This window comes from Pan troglodytes, chromosome 19, assembly GCF_028858775.2.
Source record: "Pan troglodytes isolate AG18354 chromosome 19, NHGRI_mPanTro3-v2.0_pri, whole genome shotgun sequence".
NCBI lineage: Eukaryota > Metazoa > Chordata > Mammalia > Primates > Hominidae > Pan > Pan troglodytes.
In genome coordinates, this window is record NC_072417.2 from 96,680,598 (window position 1) to 96,698,988 (window position 18,391).

The 18,391-nt window shown below is 35.8% G+C and overlaps 1 protein-coding gene across 1 annotated transcript in view; it reads left to right on the forward strand.

Moving 5' to 3' along the window:
• The window catches only part of LOC112207721 (MAM and LDL-receptor class A domain-containing protein 2-like), an 85,254-nt gene that overhangs the window by 41,104 nt on the left and 25,759 nt on the right, over window positions 1–18,391 (forward strand). The window contains exons 9-11 of the mRNA XM_063800078.1: window positions 680–791; window positions 3,648–3,794; window positions 12,516–12,613. Of these exons, the coding sequence (XP_063656148.1) occupies window positions 680–791; window positions 3,648–3,794; window positions 12,516–12,613 (357 nt within the window). The remainder of the gene's footprint in view (window positions 1–679; window positions 792–3,647; window positions 3,795–12,515; window positions 12,614–18,391) is intronic.

Sequence of the window (18,391 nt, forward strand, 5' to 3'; positions counted from 1 at the left end):
ATGTCATAAAAATGTAGCCATATTGCATACAGTATATATGTGTATTCATGTATTTTGATACCAAAATGAGTGTTTCATGTAAATGTATATACAATTATTTATGCTGTGAAATTATATAGATTTGGATTATTAGAATTGATATAAATTTACACTATTTGCTGCACTAAAGTATTTAATATATTTTTGCGTATAGACACGTGCATATGTACATTCTTACAAAATAAAAGAGGCTTTCCTTTGAAATTTAAAACCATATTGAAACATTTTACACATACGAAAACATTTGTGTTTTACAAATTTGAATTTGTAATATCAAGTTTTTTTCATAAATGATTCTTCCATGTTCATGAAGCACAAGAAAAATATCTTTATATATATATTTTTATTGCACTTTAGAATGAATCTCTAGGAGGGTATAGCTTGTGCAGGCAGTTTGAATAGCACCAGGAATACTTACCAAATTCTGGAGAATGAGTAAATATGAACTCGTGAGGATTGTCAGTTGGTATTCCACAGCCAGTGTGCTTTTCCCCAAAGGCAGACTCACTCAGGTCTTCTCTCATTATCAAGTTGCTCTTACTTTTAGGTATTATTTTAATATATGGCATAACATAGCCTCCAGACCGGTGGCCTTTCAAAATCAGTTAATAAAAATGGCCTGTGTGTTTTGCTGCAACAGCAGACTCCATGGACCAGAGCATCAGCATTACCTGGGAACTTAGTGGAAATGCAGAACCTCAGGCCCTGGCCCAGCCTTACGGAACCAAAAGCTACATGGAACAAGGTCCCAGGTGATTTGTCTGCATATGAAACTTTGAGAACCACTGTACCAAAGAGGCTTCAGGAAGGAAGACAGCTAGGGGAAGAAACAGATGGCATCTAAAAAAATTGAGAAAAACTAAAGGCAAACAAGTCAGAGTTCTCTCAGGGTAGAAGCAAAAACTCTCTTTACTTTGCTAGTCCTTAAGAGCATCAATATTAATAAAATATTTATAATGTGTATTTGTAATGTATATTAACACAATATTTATAATAGAATCCTGTTAGAATCTAATATATTCTCATTAAATGAAATATTCCCCATTCATTTCCCATACATAGCTTTCTTTCTTATTTCACAGAGAGCTGATTAACTTCTGGAGGATTCATAAAATATTTTACTTTCCATGATCCAGAATTTTTCCCAGCTGCACAATGAAATTCTTTCTTGTCTGCTCATATGCTGTAGTGGTTAAATATGCAAGAGAAAGCTTTGTCATGATCTTAAAATATTACTTTAACTGATGAACTCTGAGTAAAATTTCTCTAAAACCAAACAATAGATTTTTGATGTTTATTAACATAATCCTGTATTAAATGAGGGCAGTTAAGATTAAAATATATCTGCACCCTCATGTTCATTGCAGCATTATTCAAAATATCCAGCCAAAACAACTGAAGTCTCTGAGAATGGATCAAACAAGTGGGGTGTGTGTGTGTGTGTGTGTGTGTGTATAAAATGTATATGTGTTCACAATGAAATATTGTTCAGCAATAATGAAGAAAAAACTTGCTATTTGTTACAATGATGAGCCTGGAGGGGATTATGCAAAATGAAATAACCCAGACAGAGAAAGACAAATACAGCACGATCTCACTTATACATGGAACCTAAAAAAGTTGAATTTGTAGAAACAGAGAGTAGAATGGCAGTTGTCCAGGGCTGAGGCCTGGCCGAAATGGGGAGGTGTTGGTCAAAAGATACAAATTTTCACTTACAAGATAAATAAGTTCTGGGAGTCTAGTGTACAGCCTGGTGGCTATAGTTAATAACACTGTATTGTATACTTGAAATTTGCTGAGAGTAGATCTGAAATGTTCTGATCACACACACAAAAGGTAACTATATGATGAAATGATGCTAATTAGCTTTACTGTGGTAATCTTTTCTCTATGTATATGTATATCAAAACATTACATTGCATACCTTAGTTACAATTTTGTTTGTCACTTATACATCAATAAAGCTTAAAAAATTAATACATATATGTGCAATATGTTTTAAAAATCTCTATCAAAATAATTAAAATACAACATGCCAAACATGTCCAAAGATACACATTGGATCCCTGAACAGTTTATACATGAAATAGATCTAATTTTCAGACACATGCTACAACATGGATGAACCTTAAAATAAGCCAGAGACAAAAGGACACGTATTGTTTGGTCCCAGTTATATGAAGTACCTAAAGTAGGCAAACTCATAGAGACAGATAGTAAAATGGTGGTTGCCAGGGTTTGAGGGGAGGGGATATGGAAAATATTGCTTAATGGGGGTGGAGATTCAGTTTGGGAATGAAAAAGTTCTGGAGATGGATGGTGGTAATGGTTGTACAACAATGGGAATGTACCTAATACCATAGAAGCTTACATTAAAAATTGTTAAAATGTTACATTTATGTCATGTATATTTTACCACAATAAAATACACATTTGTATTTATATATAAAATTTCAATAACTCATATAGGAAAAAAAATATATATATAGAATCTACTTCACTGTGTTCCAAAAAAGTTGGCATGATAGATATATCTTCAAATCAAAATAGTTCAGGAAATTCCATGAAAAAGGGGTTTTTTAAATTATAGGACTTTAAAAACAATTTTAAATGCTAATATGAATTGTGTACCTTCACAGGGGACGTTGGTATAATAGTCAAATGAAAGAAATTTAAACCAAGGATCTTGTATGATGCATTAATTTTTACTGTGATATTGTCTCCAGATGTCTTTCATGTAAAAAAAAATGTTGGGCTGGGTGTGGTGGCTCACGCCTGTAATCCCAGCATTTTGGGAGGCTGAGGCGGGTGGATCACGAGGTCAGGAGATCGAGACCATCCTTGCTAACACAGTGAAACCCCATCTCTACTAAAAATATAAAAAATTAGCCGGGCGTTGTGGTGGGCGCCTGTAGTCCCAGCTACTCGGGAGGCTGAGGCAGGAGAATGGCGTGAACCCGGGAGGTGGAGCTTGCAGTGAGCCAAGATTGCACCACTGCACTCCAGCCTGGGCCTCAGAGCGAGACTCTGCCTTAAAAAAAAAAAAAAAAAAAAAAAAAAAAAAAAAAAAAAAGAGAGACAAAAGATAACACCAGCTCAGTTCCGAATATCTAATTTACCTGCAATTCCAAAATGGCTAGGTATTTTTTTTTTTGAGAAAGTGTTAGGATAGAATAATAAAATGCATACTGAGATGCTGACCTCAAGTTATTTGTGTGTCCAGAATTAATTTAAACTTCCCCCTTCCCAGTGGATTTTTTTCATTTAAACTACCATCTCAGCAGGTTTATAATGGGCAAGCAAATTAGTTACTCCCTGAAAAGCTTTGGAGTTCCACCTTGCATCATTAAATAAAATGGAGATGGCCAACCAGAATGAAATGTACCAGACTTACAGATGGAAGCATGTGGAAGGGTCATGCCTCACACAGCACCTGAGATATTGTGTGTGACTAGATAAAGGAAAGCGATTCCGATCATTAGAGAATATTCACTACCAAGCAGAATAATTTTGCAGGCCTCCTAAGATGATTAGCTAGCGTAGAGCAGTGTTTGCCTGCATGCTCTTCATTTCTCCTCACCTGTTTTCTCTTCTACGTGTAACAGCAAAGCATCTCGCCTGTGACTTTGAGTCGGGTTTCTGCGGTTGGGAGCCATTTCTCACAGAAGATTCACACTGGAAGCTGATGAAAGGATTGAATAATGGAGAGCACCACTTTCCTGCAGCTGATCACACAGCAAACATAAATCATGGTAGGACATTTTCCTCTTTAAAAAAAAATAGTTTTCTTTCTTGCATGTTGTGGAATGATGATACTGTGTATTTTCATTTCTATTCTGTAGACTGTATACATGGAACTCTGGTTTGTCTTGCTTTAAAACCTCCTGACCAAGTTAATAATTGGCGGGTAATTGAGTTCCCTGAAAGGAGCATTGTTTTAATCACCAACATGTTTGTTGTTGCAATTTTTATAAGTTGGGTTAAAGGCATAAAGAGGTGGAAAAGTTTTCTGATCATTTTCTCAAGTTGCCCAGAATCAAGTACAGTAGGCTTGCCTTCTTTTTAGAGCAATCCAATTTTTTCAAAACAGGAAGAAAAATAGTCTAATCTTGTTTCTGGGAACTGAGAACAGAGATTTAGCACTATCTGTGAAATAAATTTACAAATACTTGAATGCAATTTAATCAGTCTTCGGGCTTCTTTATAATAAACAGTCTTATTCTTCCACATATATATTTTTAACCATCATTCCAGTGTTTACATATCATCTTAAAATAGAGGAACCATAACTTCCTGTGGTATTCCAATAAGTGTCTGTGAAACTCCAATAAAACAGAAAGGGTTTGTTCTCTTTTCTCTTTTGTTTTGTTCACATTTATCATCGGATGTCATTCCCCATATACGTTAGCATCGTGTTAACTTTACTTTTTAAATGTATATGTTTTAAGTAAAGAGTGTCTCGCCATGTTGCCCAGGTTGATCTCAAACTCCTGGCCTCAAGCAATCCTCTCACCTCAGCCTCCCAAAAGTGCTGGGATTACAAGAGGGAGCCACCACACCTGGCAAACCTTACAATAGCACAACTGTACTTGTACTATAGATCATCTTTCCACCTCATTGAACATTATCCTATTTGTTTCTTCTTTCAGACTTCCAAAGAATTATACCAAAAATAAGTATTGATCATATTTTTAATTACAGCCATTGGAAATTGGGGTTGGTGGTAGTGGGTGAGGGTGCTAGGGGATGGGGTGGGAAAATTCAACCATCCATCTGTTGGCTACAGCCATAAACCTAGTTAATTGTTTAACAGTGTGGTAAGTTCTTAATTTTTGCTTTTGTGCCATGACTCATTTCTTTAACATTTTGTAGCAGACAAAGTTAAGTTTAAAGTTTAAAATAGAAAGGGGACTATAAATCATTGGAACTATGTATTAACAACACATTTTCTCTAAACTCATATAATATTTTACTTCTTTTTCTCTGTTCAAGCCAATTATTAAATACATAGCATAGACGATACCTGGATGCACAAAGATGGATGCCACGATCCCTGCCTTTGAGGTGGTCTCAGTCTGGTAGCTTAAGTAGATAAGCAAGGAATTGCAATCGGTTATGAAGAATGCTTTAAGAGGGATGGAAGGTGATTCAGATGGATTCGAGATGCCTTTTTGAAGGAGATGACTCCTGAACTGAGCACTGAAGGGAAATGAAAAGTAGTCAGGAAGCCAGAAGTAAGGAATTACTGAGAGAAGACGGAACCAAAGAGAGGTGGGAGGGATCATGTCCTAATTGGAGGGAAGAATCCCCAAAGAGGGCAGAAAGATGGGAGTAGTTAGGGATGAAAGACGTGTGTGATTGGACAGGGAGAAGAGAACTGATGAAACAGGAGAGGAAGGAAGGGGACTCTAGAGAGTGCTGAGGAATTGGAAATGTGTCTGCAGGATGATGGTGACCCAGGTAGTCATGTTAAAGCATGTGACCAATCAAATTTGCTCTAAAGGGCTGTTCTGTCTGAGATGAGGAGAATGGAGAGGGTGAAAGGCTGGAGTCAAAAAAACATGGATGTGCTGAAGAAATATCTGTGAGAGATGATGAAGGCCTAAGCCAAGGCAGTGATTCTCAAAGGGAAGCTGTGCGGGCAGTGTGTCATAGTGGTCTGATGTGAGCATACCATAACCAGTTAGGGAAGAGCACGGGCTGCCCAGGGTTCCGACACGATGTTGACACTGCACCCATGTCTAAATATTAGGGTGCTTCAGTTTTATTAGATAGAAAATAGAGAAAAGAAAAGTAGCTTCCCTGTGGAGTTGTCATGAGGATTAAATGAAATAACACCTGTGAAGGTTTTTCCATGTAGTAAGAGCTCCATAAACATTAATAGATATTTGTTGTCCATTCTAATAAGAAGACTAGGAAAAACACCAGATAAGACAATTAGAAAATATGTTTGTAATTCACCTTTAGTCTTTTGCCATCTTATAATTACTACATAACTATGATTTGCATTAAAAAGATTCTAATAGAGCCCCTGTGTTAGATGTTGAAAGACCCATTCTTTTCCGGTGAGTTGAAGAATAGTGAAAGATAACAATATGACTGATAAAACTAGGGGCAGCTGGTCTCACCCAGAGTGTGAGGGACAAAAACGCAGTCTTTCTCATTTTAGAAAGGGCCAATTAAAAAAAAAATATATATATATCTGGATCACGGAGTCAACATCTCTTTACCCATGATTGCCATGATCAAACCTTAAAGAGAATCAGTAGTGGTTTTAAATTGCAAGTGAGGAGGAGAATTAAAAAAAATGAAAAAGGACCAGGAAGGGAAAGGAAAGTGAAATGGAAATTTCTGGTAGAGTCAGAGGCAGCCTAATAGTTCCGATATCTAAGAAAGTGGAGTTCTAGTTCATTTTGTTCTTACAGCCTTAAACATATAGATTGCAGCTTTTAAATCTGTCTATCTGTCTGTCTGTCTATCTATCTATCTATCATCTATCTATCTATCATCTATCTATCTAACTAGCTGAGACAGAGTCTCACTTAGTTGCTCAGGCTGGAGTGCAGTGGTGTGATCCATGCTCACTGCAAACTCCACCTCCCAGGTTCAAGCAATTCTCCTGCCTTTTCCTCCCAAGTAGCTGGGACTACAGGTGCACACCACCACGCCCAGCTGGTTTTTTGTTTTTGTATTTTTAGTAGAGCCAGAGGTTTCACCGTGTTGACCAGGCTGGATATGTTGATATTATGTAGTTTTTGTGTGTATGTGTGTAATTAAGCCTCGAATTTCCTTCCTGCCTTTTTTGCTTCGTTTCTACCTTCCTATTCCTACTCTGTTAAATTTCCATCGAAATAGGCAACTCATGTTAATTATGTTCCACTTTTATCTATGTTCATATAGTCACACACAGATATATATATAGTAGATACATACATATTCAAAATTATATGTGTTTCTGTGATTGTTTGTTTTTTAAGAAATATATTATCTTGTAACTATTGTCCCTATCTTCTTACTAAAGATAGCTTATGGCAGTTGCTCCAAGTCATCAAATACTATCTATTTTTTTTCATTTTTTATGATAAAGTATTGGTTAAATGTAAACTTCAACCATTTTAGTGTACAGTTCACTGAGTTCTGACATACATACACAATTGTGTAACCATCACAAAAATGAAGATATAAAACAATTCTATTCCTGCCCAACACATTGTCCTGTGCCATTATGTACTCAATAATTCTCCCACCTCCCACCACTGACACCAATGATCTGATTTCTAGCCCTAGTGTATGCCTGTTCCAGAATGTCTTGAAAATGGAATCATATCATATGTAGCATTTTGATTCTGCCTTCTTTCAATTAGCATAAAGGACTTGAGACTCATCCATGTCGCTGGCTTCAGCCACAATTCCTTCCTTTTTCACTGCTGAATAGTTGGGTCCATTGTGTGGATGAGCCACACTTCATTTATCCACTAACCAGCTGAAGGACACTTAGATTGTTTCCAAATATTGTCAAATATGAGTAAAAACACCATTAAATTTGCATACGTGTTTCTGTCTGGACATAAGTGTTTATTTGGTTTGAGTTCTCTATCCAATGCCTATGTCTGTTTTTGTTTTTGTTTTTGTTTTTTTTTTGCACTCTGGTTGGTGAGAGAACTCTACCATTTCTGACTTTCTGTGACCTTCAGGAAATGTTCCAGCTATTCATTTCAGGTGTTTTTACCCCCAGACTCAGGTAGTTTTCTCCAATCCATGCACACGATCGGTCCTTACATGGCAATTTAGGGGGGACTGTCTGCAGATCTCGGGAGCTTGCTGTCTTTTCAAAGCTCCAGCACCTGAAAGGGGCAGCTGGCACTCTGTCTTATGAATTCTACCCATGTGGGTCTCCCCAAAGCACCGACTCTATCTGTTTCAACTTGAGGAGACTACCACACTCCTGTGTTTCCCCTCTGCACAGGCACCTGGAAACTCTGTCTAGGCAGTAAGCTGTGGGAATTACAGGACTTAACTCATTTGTTTCCCCTCTCTCAGAGATCACTATCCTGTGATCTATCACTATCTTACATTCCCATTGTCCTATATTTGACAGTCCATGCTAAATATGCTTTTTTCCTAATATTTTTCTTTTGCTCGTTTAAGACAGAAGATAAAATCCAGTCTGTGATACTGGATTCATGTTTGTTTATTTAGCTAAATTTATTTGATTTGGATATACCATAATGTATCTAGCTATTCCCCTATCCAGTGACATCAATATCATGACGATGTTTCAAATTTATTCTTGTACACATTTCCTCCTGTAGGATACTTTCGATTTTATGCAATAGATAATAACTAGGAGTGAGACTTCTATATTTTTTAAGCAAGATATGTATTTATATTTTCAATAAACATTTATAGATTCATTTACCCTAAAACTTTAGTACTTCAATTTTTAGTGACAAAATGGGACTACTTTTTCCTATTTTCCTACCAGCAAGAGGCATTATAATTCTCTATAAAAATTTCCAATTAATGGGTGTACAATGATTTCTCATATGCAATATTTATTTGCATTTCACTGAAAAATATTTTTTTCAAATGTTTCCAATGTCTCAATTTATTTGGGTTCTTTAATTTTACTAAGTAATATTTTACAGCTTTCGGGGTAGAGATTTTGAAAATCTTTTGCTAGTATTTTCCTAGGTTTTTGTGTTACTTTTAAAGAACTTCTGATTTTGATTATTGCTGACATATAGAAATGCATTTTTATAGAAAATATTGACCTTGTATCCAGTGGCCTTGCTAATTTTATTTATCATAGCTAGGAACTTATACATATATATTTTATTTTCTAGGATCACAATTATTTTGTCTGCAAATAATGGCAATTTTATTTCCTTTTTTCTAAATATTAACAGTTCTATCTTCCTTTTGTTGTTTTATGTACTGGACAGAATTTCTAGAATGTGTTGAATAGAACTGGTGGTAGCTGCTAGACTTGTCTTATTTCTCTCTCAGAGGAAAAGCTGTCAATAGTTGAACCTTAAGTGCCATGCTTACTGAAAAATTGTATTCTTTATCAGATAAAGATGTTCCCTTCTATTCAAGAGTGTGCTTTTTAAAAAAATTAAGAAATTGAATGTGTGTTAAAAGTTTTCAGTATTTTTCAGCATCTATTATGATATGATTGTCAGATTATCTTTTTTGTCTATAAGGTAAATTGATTTTTTAAATATTAAACCCCTCTTGCACTCCTGAACCAAACCTAACTGGAGTAATTTTATTTATTATTCATTTCTTTATTCTATATGGTAATGCTTGTTTATAACTTTTGCATTTGTGAAAGTTATAGAGACTGGCCTCTAACGTTCTTAAGACATGTAAGGTGTTACTTCTAGGCCAGTGCATTAACAAGGTACCTGTTTTGCAGAAGGTGAGGTCGAGCCAGATGTGAACACTTTAACCCAGGGAGACTATTCACTCTGTCCTTTAATTTTTATATTGTGCTGGTCACATAGCCACTCTGGGGTATGTGGGTGTGTAAGAGTTTTACAATAAACAATTCTGATTATGAGAAGTAAACTCCTTGCCATGACCAGGAATAAAACTGGTAAATTCCACATTTCTCTAACTTGGCTCATTGTTTAGAGCAGGCTGATAGGAAGATAAATCAAGGGACGTGTTCCTAGAAGTCCCTGGGCCTGTGGTCAGAGTTTAGACTCTCTATACCCCTTACCTGCACATATTAATTTTAACGCAATATTGTCAACTTTCTAAATATTTGGTTAAAATTATCATAGGATAGCATTTAGCTTCCAAATCAATGGTCAGTAACTTCATGTTTTAATTCTATTATCTTTCCATCTAGAAACATGTTATCTCTTTTCATCTAACCAGAGAGTTTGCAGTCTTTCACAAAGTTTATAATGTTCTTCATATAAATCGTGTCCCTTTTCTGTTAAATTTATTCCTACATTAAAAAAAATAATTTTGCTATCAGGAGTTGGACATTTCTTGCTGTTTATGTATCTGGAAACTTACTGCTAAGATAAGATAAGTGATTGTGTAATATATCTGTTTCCATTTAGCTTACCAAATTTTCTAAATGATACTATAATTATAAAAAATGGAATACTTTGGCTTTCTATTTTTACAATTATATTATTGGTAAAAGATGGGAAATTTACTTCTCTTTTTCTATAATGTCTACTAGATATTTTATTTCCTTGACTTCTACACTCACCAGACCTTTAAGATAATATTAGTCTAAGATTATAAATATTGCCTAATATTATCTCTAATTGATAGTTGTGACAGAAATATGTCATTTCCCATTTTAATTAATATTGTTTTATCATTTGCCATTTAGAATGCTATTTATTTTGAGGTTGTTCACTAGTCTTTATTTAATTATTTCCTTTTATTTTATTAAGATTTGTGACTTGAAATTGTTCACTGGTTTTTCATAGTCTTTTCAACATTTAGATAGGATTCTATGACTTGACACTTTCATTTGTTGTTGTAACTGAATATGGAGACCGAGCTCCTAAATTAAACCAAACCTACATTCTTGGAAGGCTCAGATTAATCAAGACACACTATTTTTGGATAACAATTTCAAATTTATTCGACATCATTTTAATTAGAATATTTGTTCCTATGCTCACAAGTGAGATTGCTCTCTAGAGTTTTAAATTTTGTCCTATTTTCATCCATTTTATTAAAAATTAAAGATATTCTGGCAACCTAATATGAATCAGGGAGCTCTCCATATTTTTCTAAGATCTGAGGTTTCTTGAATAATGTTGCAAATATTTGTTTTTTAAAAATTATATAGGGAGCCAGATGCAGTGGCTCATGCCTGAAATCCCAGCACTTTGAAGGCCCAAGGCAGGAGGATTTCTTGAGGCCAGGAGTTTGAGACTCTGCCCCTACAAAAAAATTTAAAATGTATGTGGTAGTGTGCTCCTGTACACCCAGTGGGAGGCTGAAGCTGGAGGATTGTTTGAACCCAGGAGTTCCAGGCAGCAGTGAGCCACAATCATGCTACTGCACTCTAGCCTAGGTGACAGAGCCAGACCCTGTCTCAGGAAAAAAAAAAAAAAGAAAAGAAAATTAAATTTAACTCAGATGTGGGACCATACATTTCTCTCTAGATTTTCTTTTCATTACTTTTTCAGTTACTTTTGTTGTCTAAACGATTTATTCAGGCCTTTTGCTTCATTTAGATTTTGGCGTCTTAATGTGTACATGTTCTCACCTTCATTAACCAGCTTGTTTGAAATTGTGTATATTCTTTTGAATGACTGGAGGAGTAAGGTCTTTGAATATCGGTTCATTTGTTTTTAGAATTTTGATCATCTTTTTAAAAATATTCATTTGAATTTTACCGAAACCTGAGCACTTTTAGGTGGAAGAATTTTTCAAAATCAACTTTTCCCATTCTTTTCCTTTTTAGGTGAAGCATAGAGAATTTAATGAACTTGCTCGCATGCACTGTTTCCATTACCTGTAATTTGGAATTTGGGGACAGTAAACTTTATCTTTCCAAGTAGGTTTTGAGATTTAAAAACAATATAAACTGGGTTCTATTTTTCCCACTCAAAGATGACACTACTGACTCACATCCTTGGTTGTTTGGTTAAACATGTGATGGAGTCTATAAAATAATACATTCTAATTCTAAATCCTTTCCTTTGTGTGCAGTCGGCATTGACTTGTATCTAGGAAAATCACTCTCTGAATACGGTATTTTCCAATGAAAATAGTTGGTTTTCCAAATTGCCTATCACTGTGATTATCAAAGGGCAGTATCAGACCTTGACATTGTTGGGTATAGCCTTCCTTGTAAGTCTTCAATATTCAATGAAACTACCCCAGACAGCAGCTCTGAACCTGTGATCTTTTAAGCTGCTGAGAGATGTTATCCCCTGCATATTTGCCATGAGCACATCCGTCGTAGTTAAAATCTAAAAGTGGTGATTTTGTTAATGTTCAGATTAGATCTTTAATTAAGCTTTGATCCCCTCTAGCACAGACAACAATGTCAAACACGTAAGACCCGGGAGAAACTAAAATTCCTTCCATAAGCTCATATCCTTCGGTACTTTGTGAAGAAACTAAAAAATAAAGCTCTTGTGGGTATTTCATAAGGGCGTGTTGAATATCTAATTGTCAGCTTAGAAGCTTCATTTAATTTGATGTCAAACTCTATGACATAAATGAAGCCAACAGAAATGTTTGTTTAGGTGATTTGGATCAAGAGCTTGTTTTAATTGATTAAATGTTATTTTAGGTATTTAATGTTATACCGGTATAAATGCTATTTGTTATCTACAAACCATAATAGTAACTATGTAAAAAATGTACTTTTCTTTATCTAATTGATAGTTTAGCATGTGCAAGGATAAGATTGTGGAGCAAAGAACAGCTAAGTGTGTAAGAGAACTTGCATCCGTATGACTTTCCCTTTGTTTTTGCAGGATCGTTTATTTATTTGGAGGCACAGCGCCCCCCCGGGGTGGCCAAGCTTGGAAGTCCTGTTCTTACAAAATTGCTCACTGCCTCTACCCCATGTCAGGTAATCAACTGTTCTGAATTTCCACTGGCCATTCTGTGGTTGTAAATCGCTGAGCTTGGGTTACTCTGCTAGTAAATGCCCGCCATGTTTTACTAGCACTTTAATAATGAATTAAGAGATTTACATGCGCTATTTCAACACAAAATGCTATGTCCTTCTAGAAGACCATTTGTAACACATAACTGGCACCATTCTTTTGAGGGCTATTAAAGCTTTCTGTTATTTTATATTCTTTTCACACAGTCATTTCAATAATCTAAAGCTGTGGATACGCGTTGCCAAAATTTTTGGCCAACAATGTACATTGAGAAAAATAAAGTCAGTTAAATAAGTGTTTGTTGAAAGAAAGACAAATGGAAATGATTATATTTACTGAAATTTGAGTTTTTTAAATGAGTCCTCTGGTGCCAGGCAAACACAAACTAAGGAGTGAAATACCCATTTTATTTCAGCAGCATATTAGAGAGGTTGGACTAGTTAGACTTGGTTCAAGTCTCTTTTGCCACTTTCTAACTGTGGCTCAGACAAATTGTATATTCCTTTTGAGACTCAGTGTCTACACCAGAAACATACATGATTGTATGGATTAAATGTCAGCGTTTACATTGGAAGCATACACGATTATATGGAATAATGTCAAGGATTAAAATGTGATTAAATAAAGCACCTGGCAAAATATTTGGTACATAGTAGGTAAACAATGTTTGTACCAAACATTGGTATATATGTACCAAATATAATGTTAATTCAGTAAACATAATTCCTTTGCTTTCCATAAAAGTAACACCTAAATCAGAGGTCTGTATTCAGCTTGTCTTATTTTCAGTCCTTTTGAGAGCTCCAACATGCCTCTCGGCCCTTAGGATTTCAGCTAATTTTTTCGTCTTTACTTATCAGAAAATAATGAAGAGATCAATAGTGCCACACAGTAAATTCATTGCCTGTAAGTGTAGTGTTAGAGCAGTTTACTTGGGCATTCCTGGTGATAAATGACATATTATTCCGAGGTATAAACCTAATTATACCTTCAGTTTGGTATAAGTCTAAGTGGGAGTGCCCTGAGTTCTTAATAGTGGTGTCCATAGATACTTTCTTTTAAAGTCCTAAAGATACTTTCTTTTCCTTTCTTTTGTTTTTTTTCTTCCCATTTCTTTGTGAGAATAAGAATTAAAGCAAATGCCTGGTCTCCATTTCCATTTTATCCAAATGCCTTTTACCCATTCCCACCTCTTTATTTTAATTAAATCCTATAAGATAGACAGAAAAAGAGAAAGATAGATATAGAGTGTTTTTTTTTTTTGAGGGGAAACTCCAGAAGCACTTCTTCTTTGAAAGTACAAGCTAACTTAGATATAATTCAAGGTCATGCATTAAAGTGATGAGATCACAAATGTTAGATATATAGAAAAAATTGAATGTAAAGGAATATGATGTGTTAATTCTGCCTGCTTTACAGAAATTTGAAGATATTAAGAGTGTATTAGAAATTCCTATGACTCACCTAGAGTCACTGAGAAATCATATGCATGTATATGATTTTAAAATGTAATCTACCTTTCCCATCATTGTATGCTTCCCGGTAGCCATTGATTTGTGGTCACTGGGATTGAGTTTCAGTTTATCATTGTTTCCACTTGAGGACACTTAATTTTTGCTTAAATTGGTAACTTAGTTGGGGTTGGGGTGTTATTTAGGTGGGGTCTCAGTGAAAATGCTGTCATGGACATTTTGGGTGCTTGGTAGTTTATCTCAAAACCAAGGCTTCGATCTCTAAAGGCTATGGATACTGACTTAATGGTTTGCCTTGGTTTTTGAAAAACTGAGACTGTTTCAAGGCGCCACTGCAGACTGCCAGAATAGATATTTGTTTTTCACGCTTTTCTCTATGTGCTTGAATTTTAGGAGTCTTTGAGTTAGCAGGAAGGATATTTGAGTTACTTTGTAATGCTTTCCAGTTTAGGAAGTAGGAGTAGACTGTAGGAGAATGTTATTGATAGTCTGAGATACACATAGCTAAGGTTCTCAGGATTTTTCTAAGACTATAATATGAATTTTTTAAATAAGTTTGTGGCAATATGTGATATTTTCTTTTTCTTTCTTTCTTCTTTTTTTTTTTTTTTTCCTGAGACAGAGTCTCACTCTGTCGCCCAGGCTGGAGTGCAGTGGCGCAATCTGGGCTCACTGCAAGCTCCTGCCTCAGCCTCCTGAGTAGCTGGGACTACAGGTGCCCACCACCACTCCTGGCTAATTTTTTGTATTTTTAGTAGAGTCGGGGTTTCACCATGTTAGCCAGGATGGTCTCGATCTCCTGACCTCGTGATTCACCCGCCTTGGCCTCCCAATGTGCTGGGATTACAGGCGTGAGCCACCGCACCCGGTCGATATTTTCTTACATAAAAGTTACAGAATAAGCAAACAAAACAAATTCTTACCTTCTTGGGTAACTGGAAAATCTAGCCAATCCTCTGAATTGGAACGTATTAATAATAGTGCTTTCATGGAACCAATGTTCTTCATTATAAGGTAGTAGAGTCAAGCAGTGAGATAACCAGTGTGGGGTACTTTGATATGATTAAAGCCTTCATTTTCTGAAATTATATGGTTTTTTTTTCCTACATAATCCTAGCAGACTAATACAGTTAAGAATTTTTTCTTTTTTTGAAAGGAATTTAAAGCAACTTGAGCTTTCTCGTGAGTTGCCATTTCTAACAGCACGATTTTAGAGCCATTTTGCATGGATTACCTTGTACTTTATATGTGGCCAACACATGCCATCAGCATGGACAATTGTTCTTGCAGCTAATCATTGTTCAAGATGCGGACTTTAATTTATGCTTCAAAAGTCCTTTCAGCCACCAGTGGAAAATTGGCATTTTTCTTTGAAATACAAGATAGGACAAACAGAACACGAGGGAGCCCAAAGCTATTCTATCTTACTGCTGTTGAAATGCTGTTACTGTTTACAATTAACTAGGAAATGTAAAGTATGAAGGGGATTAATGTGGGTACTAATATTTTCTGAGTTTTCATATTTGAGTTACTGTGTAAGTAACATAATCTCTTACTTTTAGGACTTCACAATTAAATACAGGAAGATGGATAATATGAAGCTTTTGCTTTCAAAGTTAGTTTGTATGTTCATCTATTGATCTTTTGTTTTTAATTCTCCAACTTGTTTTGCAAGTACATTAATATTCCTTCAGTAAAAGATAATTCATAGATTGTTTTACAAATATGAATGTGAAAGTCAGGACAAAGGTAGTTGAAACCAGAGATAGGTTGGATCCCAAAGTAAAGTTTATGAGGGCCAGCCTACACATTTGAGTCTGCCAATGCAGAGAGGGCCACATGTGGTTCAGATTCAAGGAAGTAAAGAGAAATAAACAAAACTGAAAATAGTTCTTCTGAGACTTCTCCCGAGTGCTTGCTATATTACCAAAGTAAACATTATACCTACGATTCAACACATATATATTGCTTATCTACTGTGTGTTGATCACAGTCCTCGATGCAGGGAATATAATGACAACAACCTAAACACATGCTTGCTCTAACAAAATGTTGTTTAGTGGGGGATACTGACAGCAATTCAGTGTAAAATGCTGCAAACTACAAGAGGGTGAGTCCGGTATAATAATAACACTCTACAAATCTCTCTCAAAGAGTTTTAAAAGGCCATGTCTTACAATGTCCCCAAAGTAGGACAATGAACTGGAGTCAAAGAACAATTTAGAAAAAAAGTAATTTTGGATCATGTCCTGCAATGGTGCAGTTGTGCTCTATTCCCTGGTCATTGTGTTTAATCCAAAGATCAATGTTAGAATAGCTGATGGATTCTAGAGGAAGCAACAGTCTACAGAGGAAAGGGCGAGCAGGTGCTCTCTCCAATCTGTATATCAAAGCACATAAAGATTAATCATTTAAACGGGAAAAACAGATTCTGTTTTATTGAAGATTCTAAACCTCAACATAAGCTTGTTCAGGAAAAGAATGCCCAGGAAAAAGCATAACTGACTAGGAGCCATAAAAATCACTATGGTAATGGTGAGGGATGTGTGTGTGTGTCTGTGTGTTTATGTATGTGATGAATGATCCCCTCTTTCAATATATACTTATTCCCAGCTGAATTTTGAGGAGCTATAGATATCTTAGCTTGTTTTTTTTCTTTTCTCCCATTTATTTATTTTGCTTTTTTGGCTATTCTTGTCCTTCTGTATCTTCGTATTCTAGATCTTATAAAGGTGCAGCAAGTGTGGCAATAAGCAGACTGAGGAAGGCATAAGGGGTCTGATGTGAAGCAGAGAAGGCAGAGGTGGCTGAGGGTTTGGAGTAAAATCGAGAATGGCCATGAAGATCTGGCCAAGGAGCTCTGAGATTGAGAAGGAATTAGAACAAAGTCCATAGGGAAGTTGAGAAAATTGGCAGGAAATTTGAAGAGGAGGGTTTCAACAGGAGATGATCAAAATTAAAAAAAAGAAACAAAGAAAACAGAAAAATAAGGAAGAATTCATTTTGAACCTCTGAATCATGATCTTGGGTGTCCCAGACTGAAGTATCAGAGAGCCCAAGGTCCCAGAGGCACTGTACAGACACGAGAGCCAATGGAACTAAGACTATCACCCCCTCTCCAGCTTAGGTACTCATCCATATGCAGTAACTGGTGTAAATCACCAGATGTTCTTTCCTTTGGTAGTAAAATATATGATTTAATGTATACATATATATTTTTTAAAAATAGAAATAATTTAAAATCATAAGGATACAATTAAAAATGAAATAATTGGAGCTTCCATTTTTATCTTCAATATTCAGAAAGAACTGTTTGTTGGAAACTTTTTTAACCACATGAAATTCTCTTGAATGCAGTGATTCAAAGTCTTGAATAGTCATACTATATATAAAATCTGCCTTAGTGGAGACCCAATAAAAATAAAAGCAAGCCCTTTTAATGAACATTTTACTTAACTTGTTTTGAATGAAGCAGGCATGCATCAAGAAAATTTCCTTTAAAAATGATCAAGTAGTAAATAAAATTTGAATGTTTGGTGTAATTTTCACTTACATGCTTTGCAGACCTGTTTCATGCAACATTCTGGGATGATGGACAATGTTCCCTATGTTAAGTATAGTAGCTACTAGCTACATAGAGCTATTGAGCATTTAAAACAACTGAGAGGCCGGGCGCAGTGGCTCTGGCCTGTAATCCCAGCACTTTGGGAGGCTGAGGCAGGCGGATCACAAGGTCAGGAGATCGAGATCATCCTGGCCAACATGGTAAAACCCCATCGCTACTAAAAATACAAAAATTAGCTGGGTGTGGTGGCACGTGCCTGTAGTCCCAGCTACTCTGGAGGCTGAGGCAGGAGAATCACTTGAACCCAGGAAGTGGAGGCTGCAGTGAGCCGTGATCACGCCACTGCACTCCAGCCTGGGCAACAGAGTGAAACTCTGTCTCAAGAACAACAACAACAACAACAAGAACAAAACCATAACTGAGAAAATGAATTTTTCACTTTGTTTAATTTTAATTAATTTAAATTTAACAGCCACACTATTTTCACAATTTTGTAGTTATGCTCATTATAATTAAATGTTCATTTTCTTTTGCCACTCTTCCTCCAAAAGACTCAAAGGTCCCTAAGGACCTGTAATGCCTTATACATTTTTTTGACATAGAAGAGATTATCTTTCTTCCTCTCTTTCCTCTCTCTCTCTCTCTGTTACTTTCTCTCTATATATTTCTGAATGTTTATAAGCATTTACTGACAGTCTTCTCAT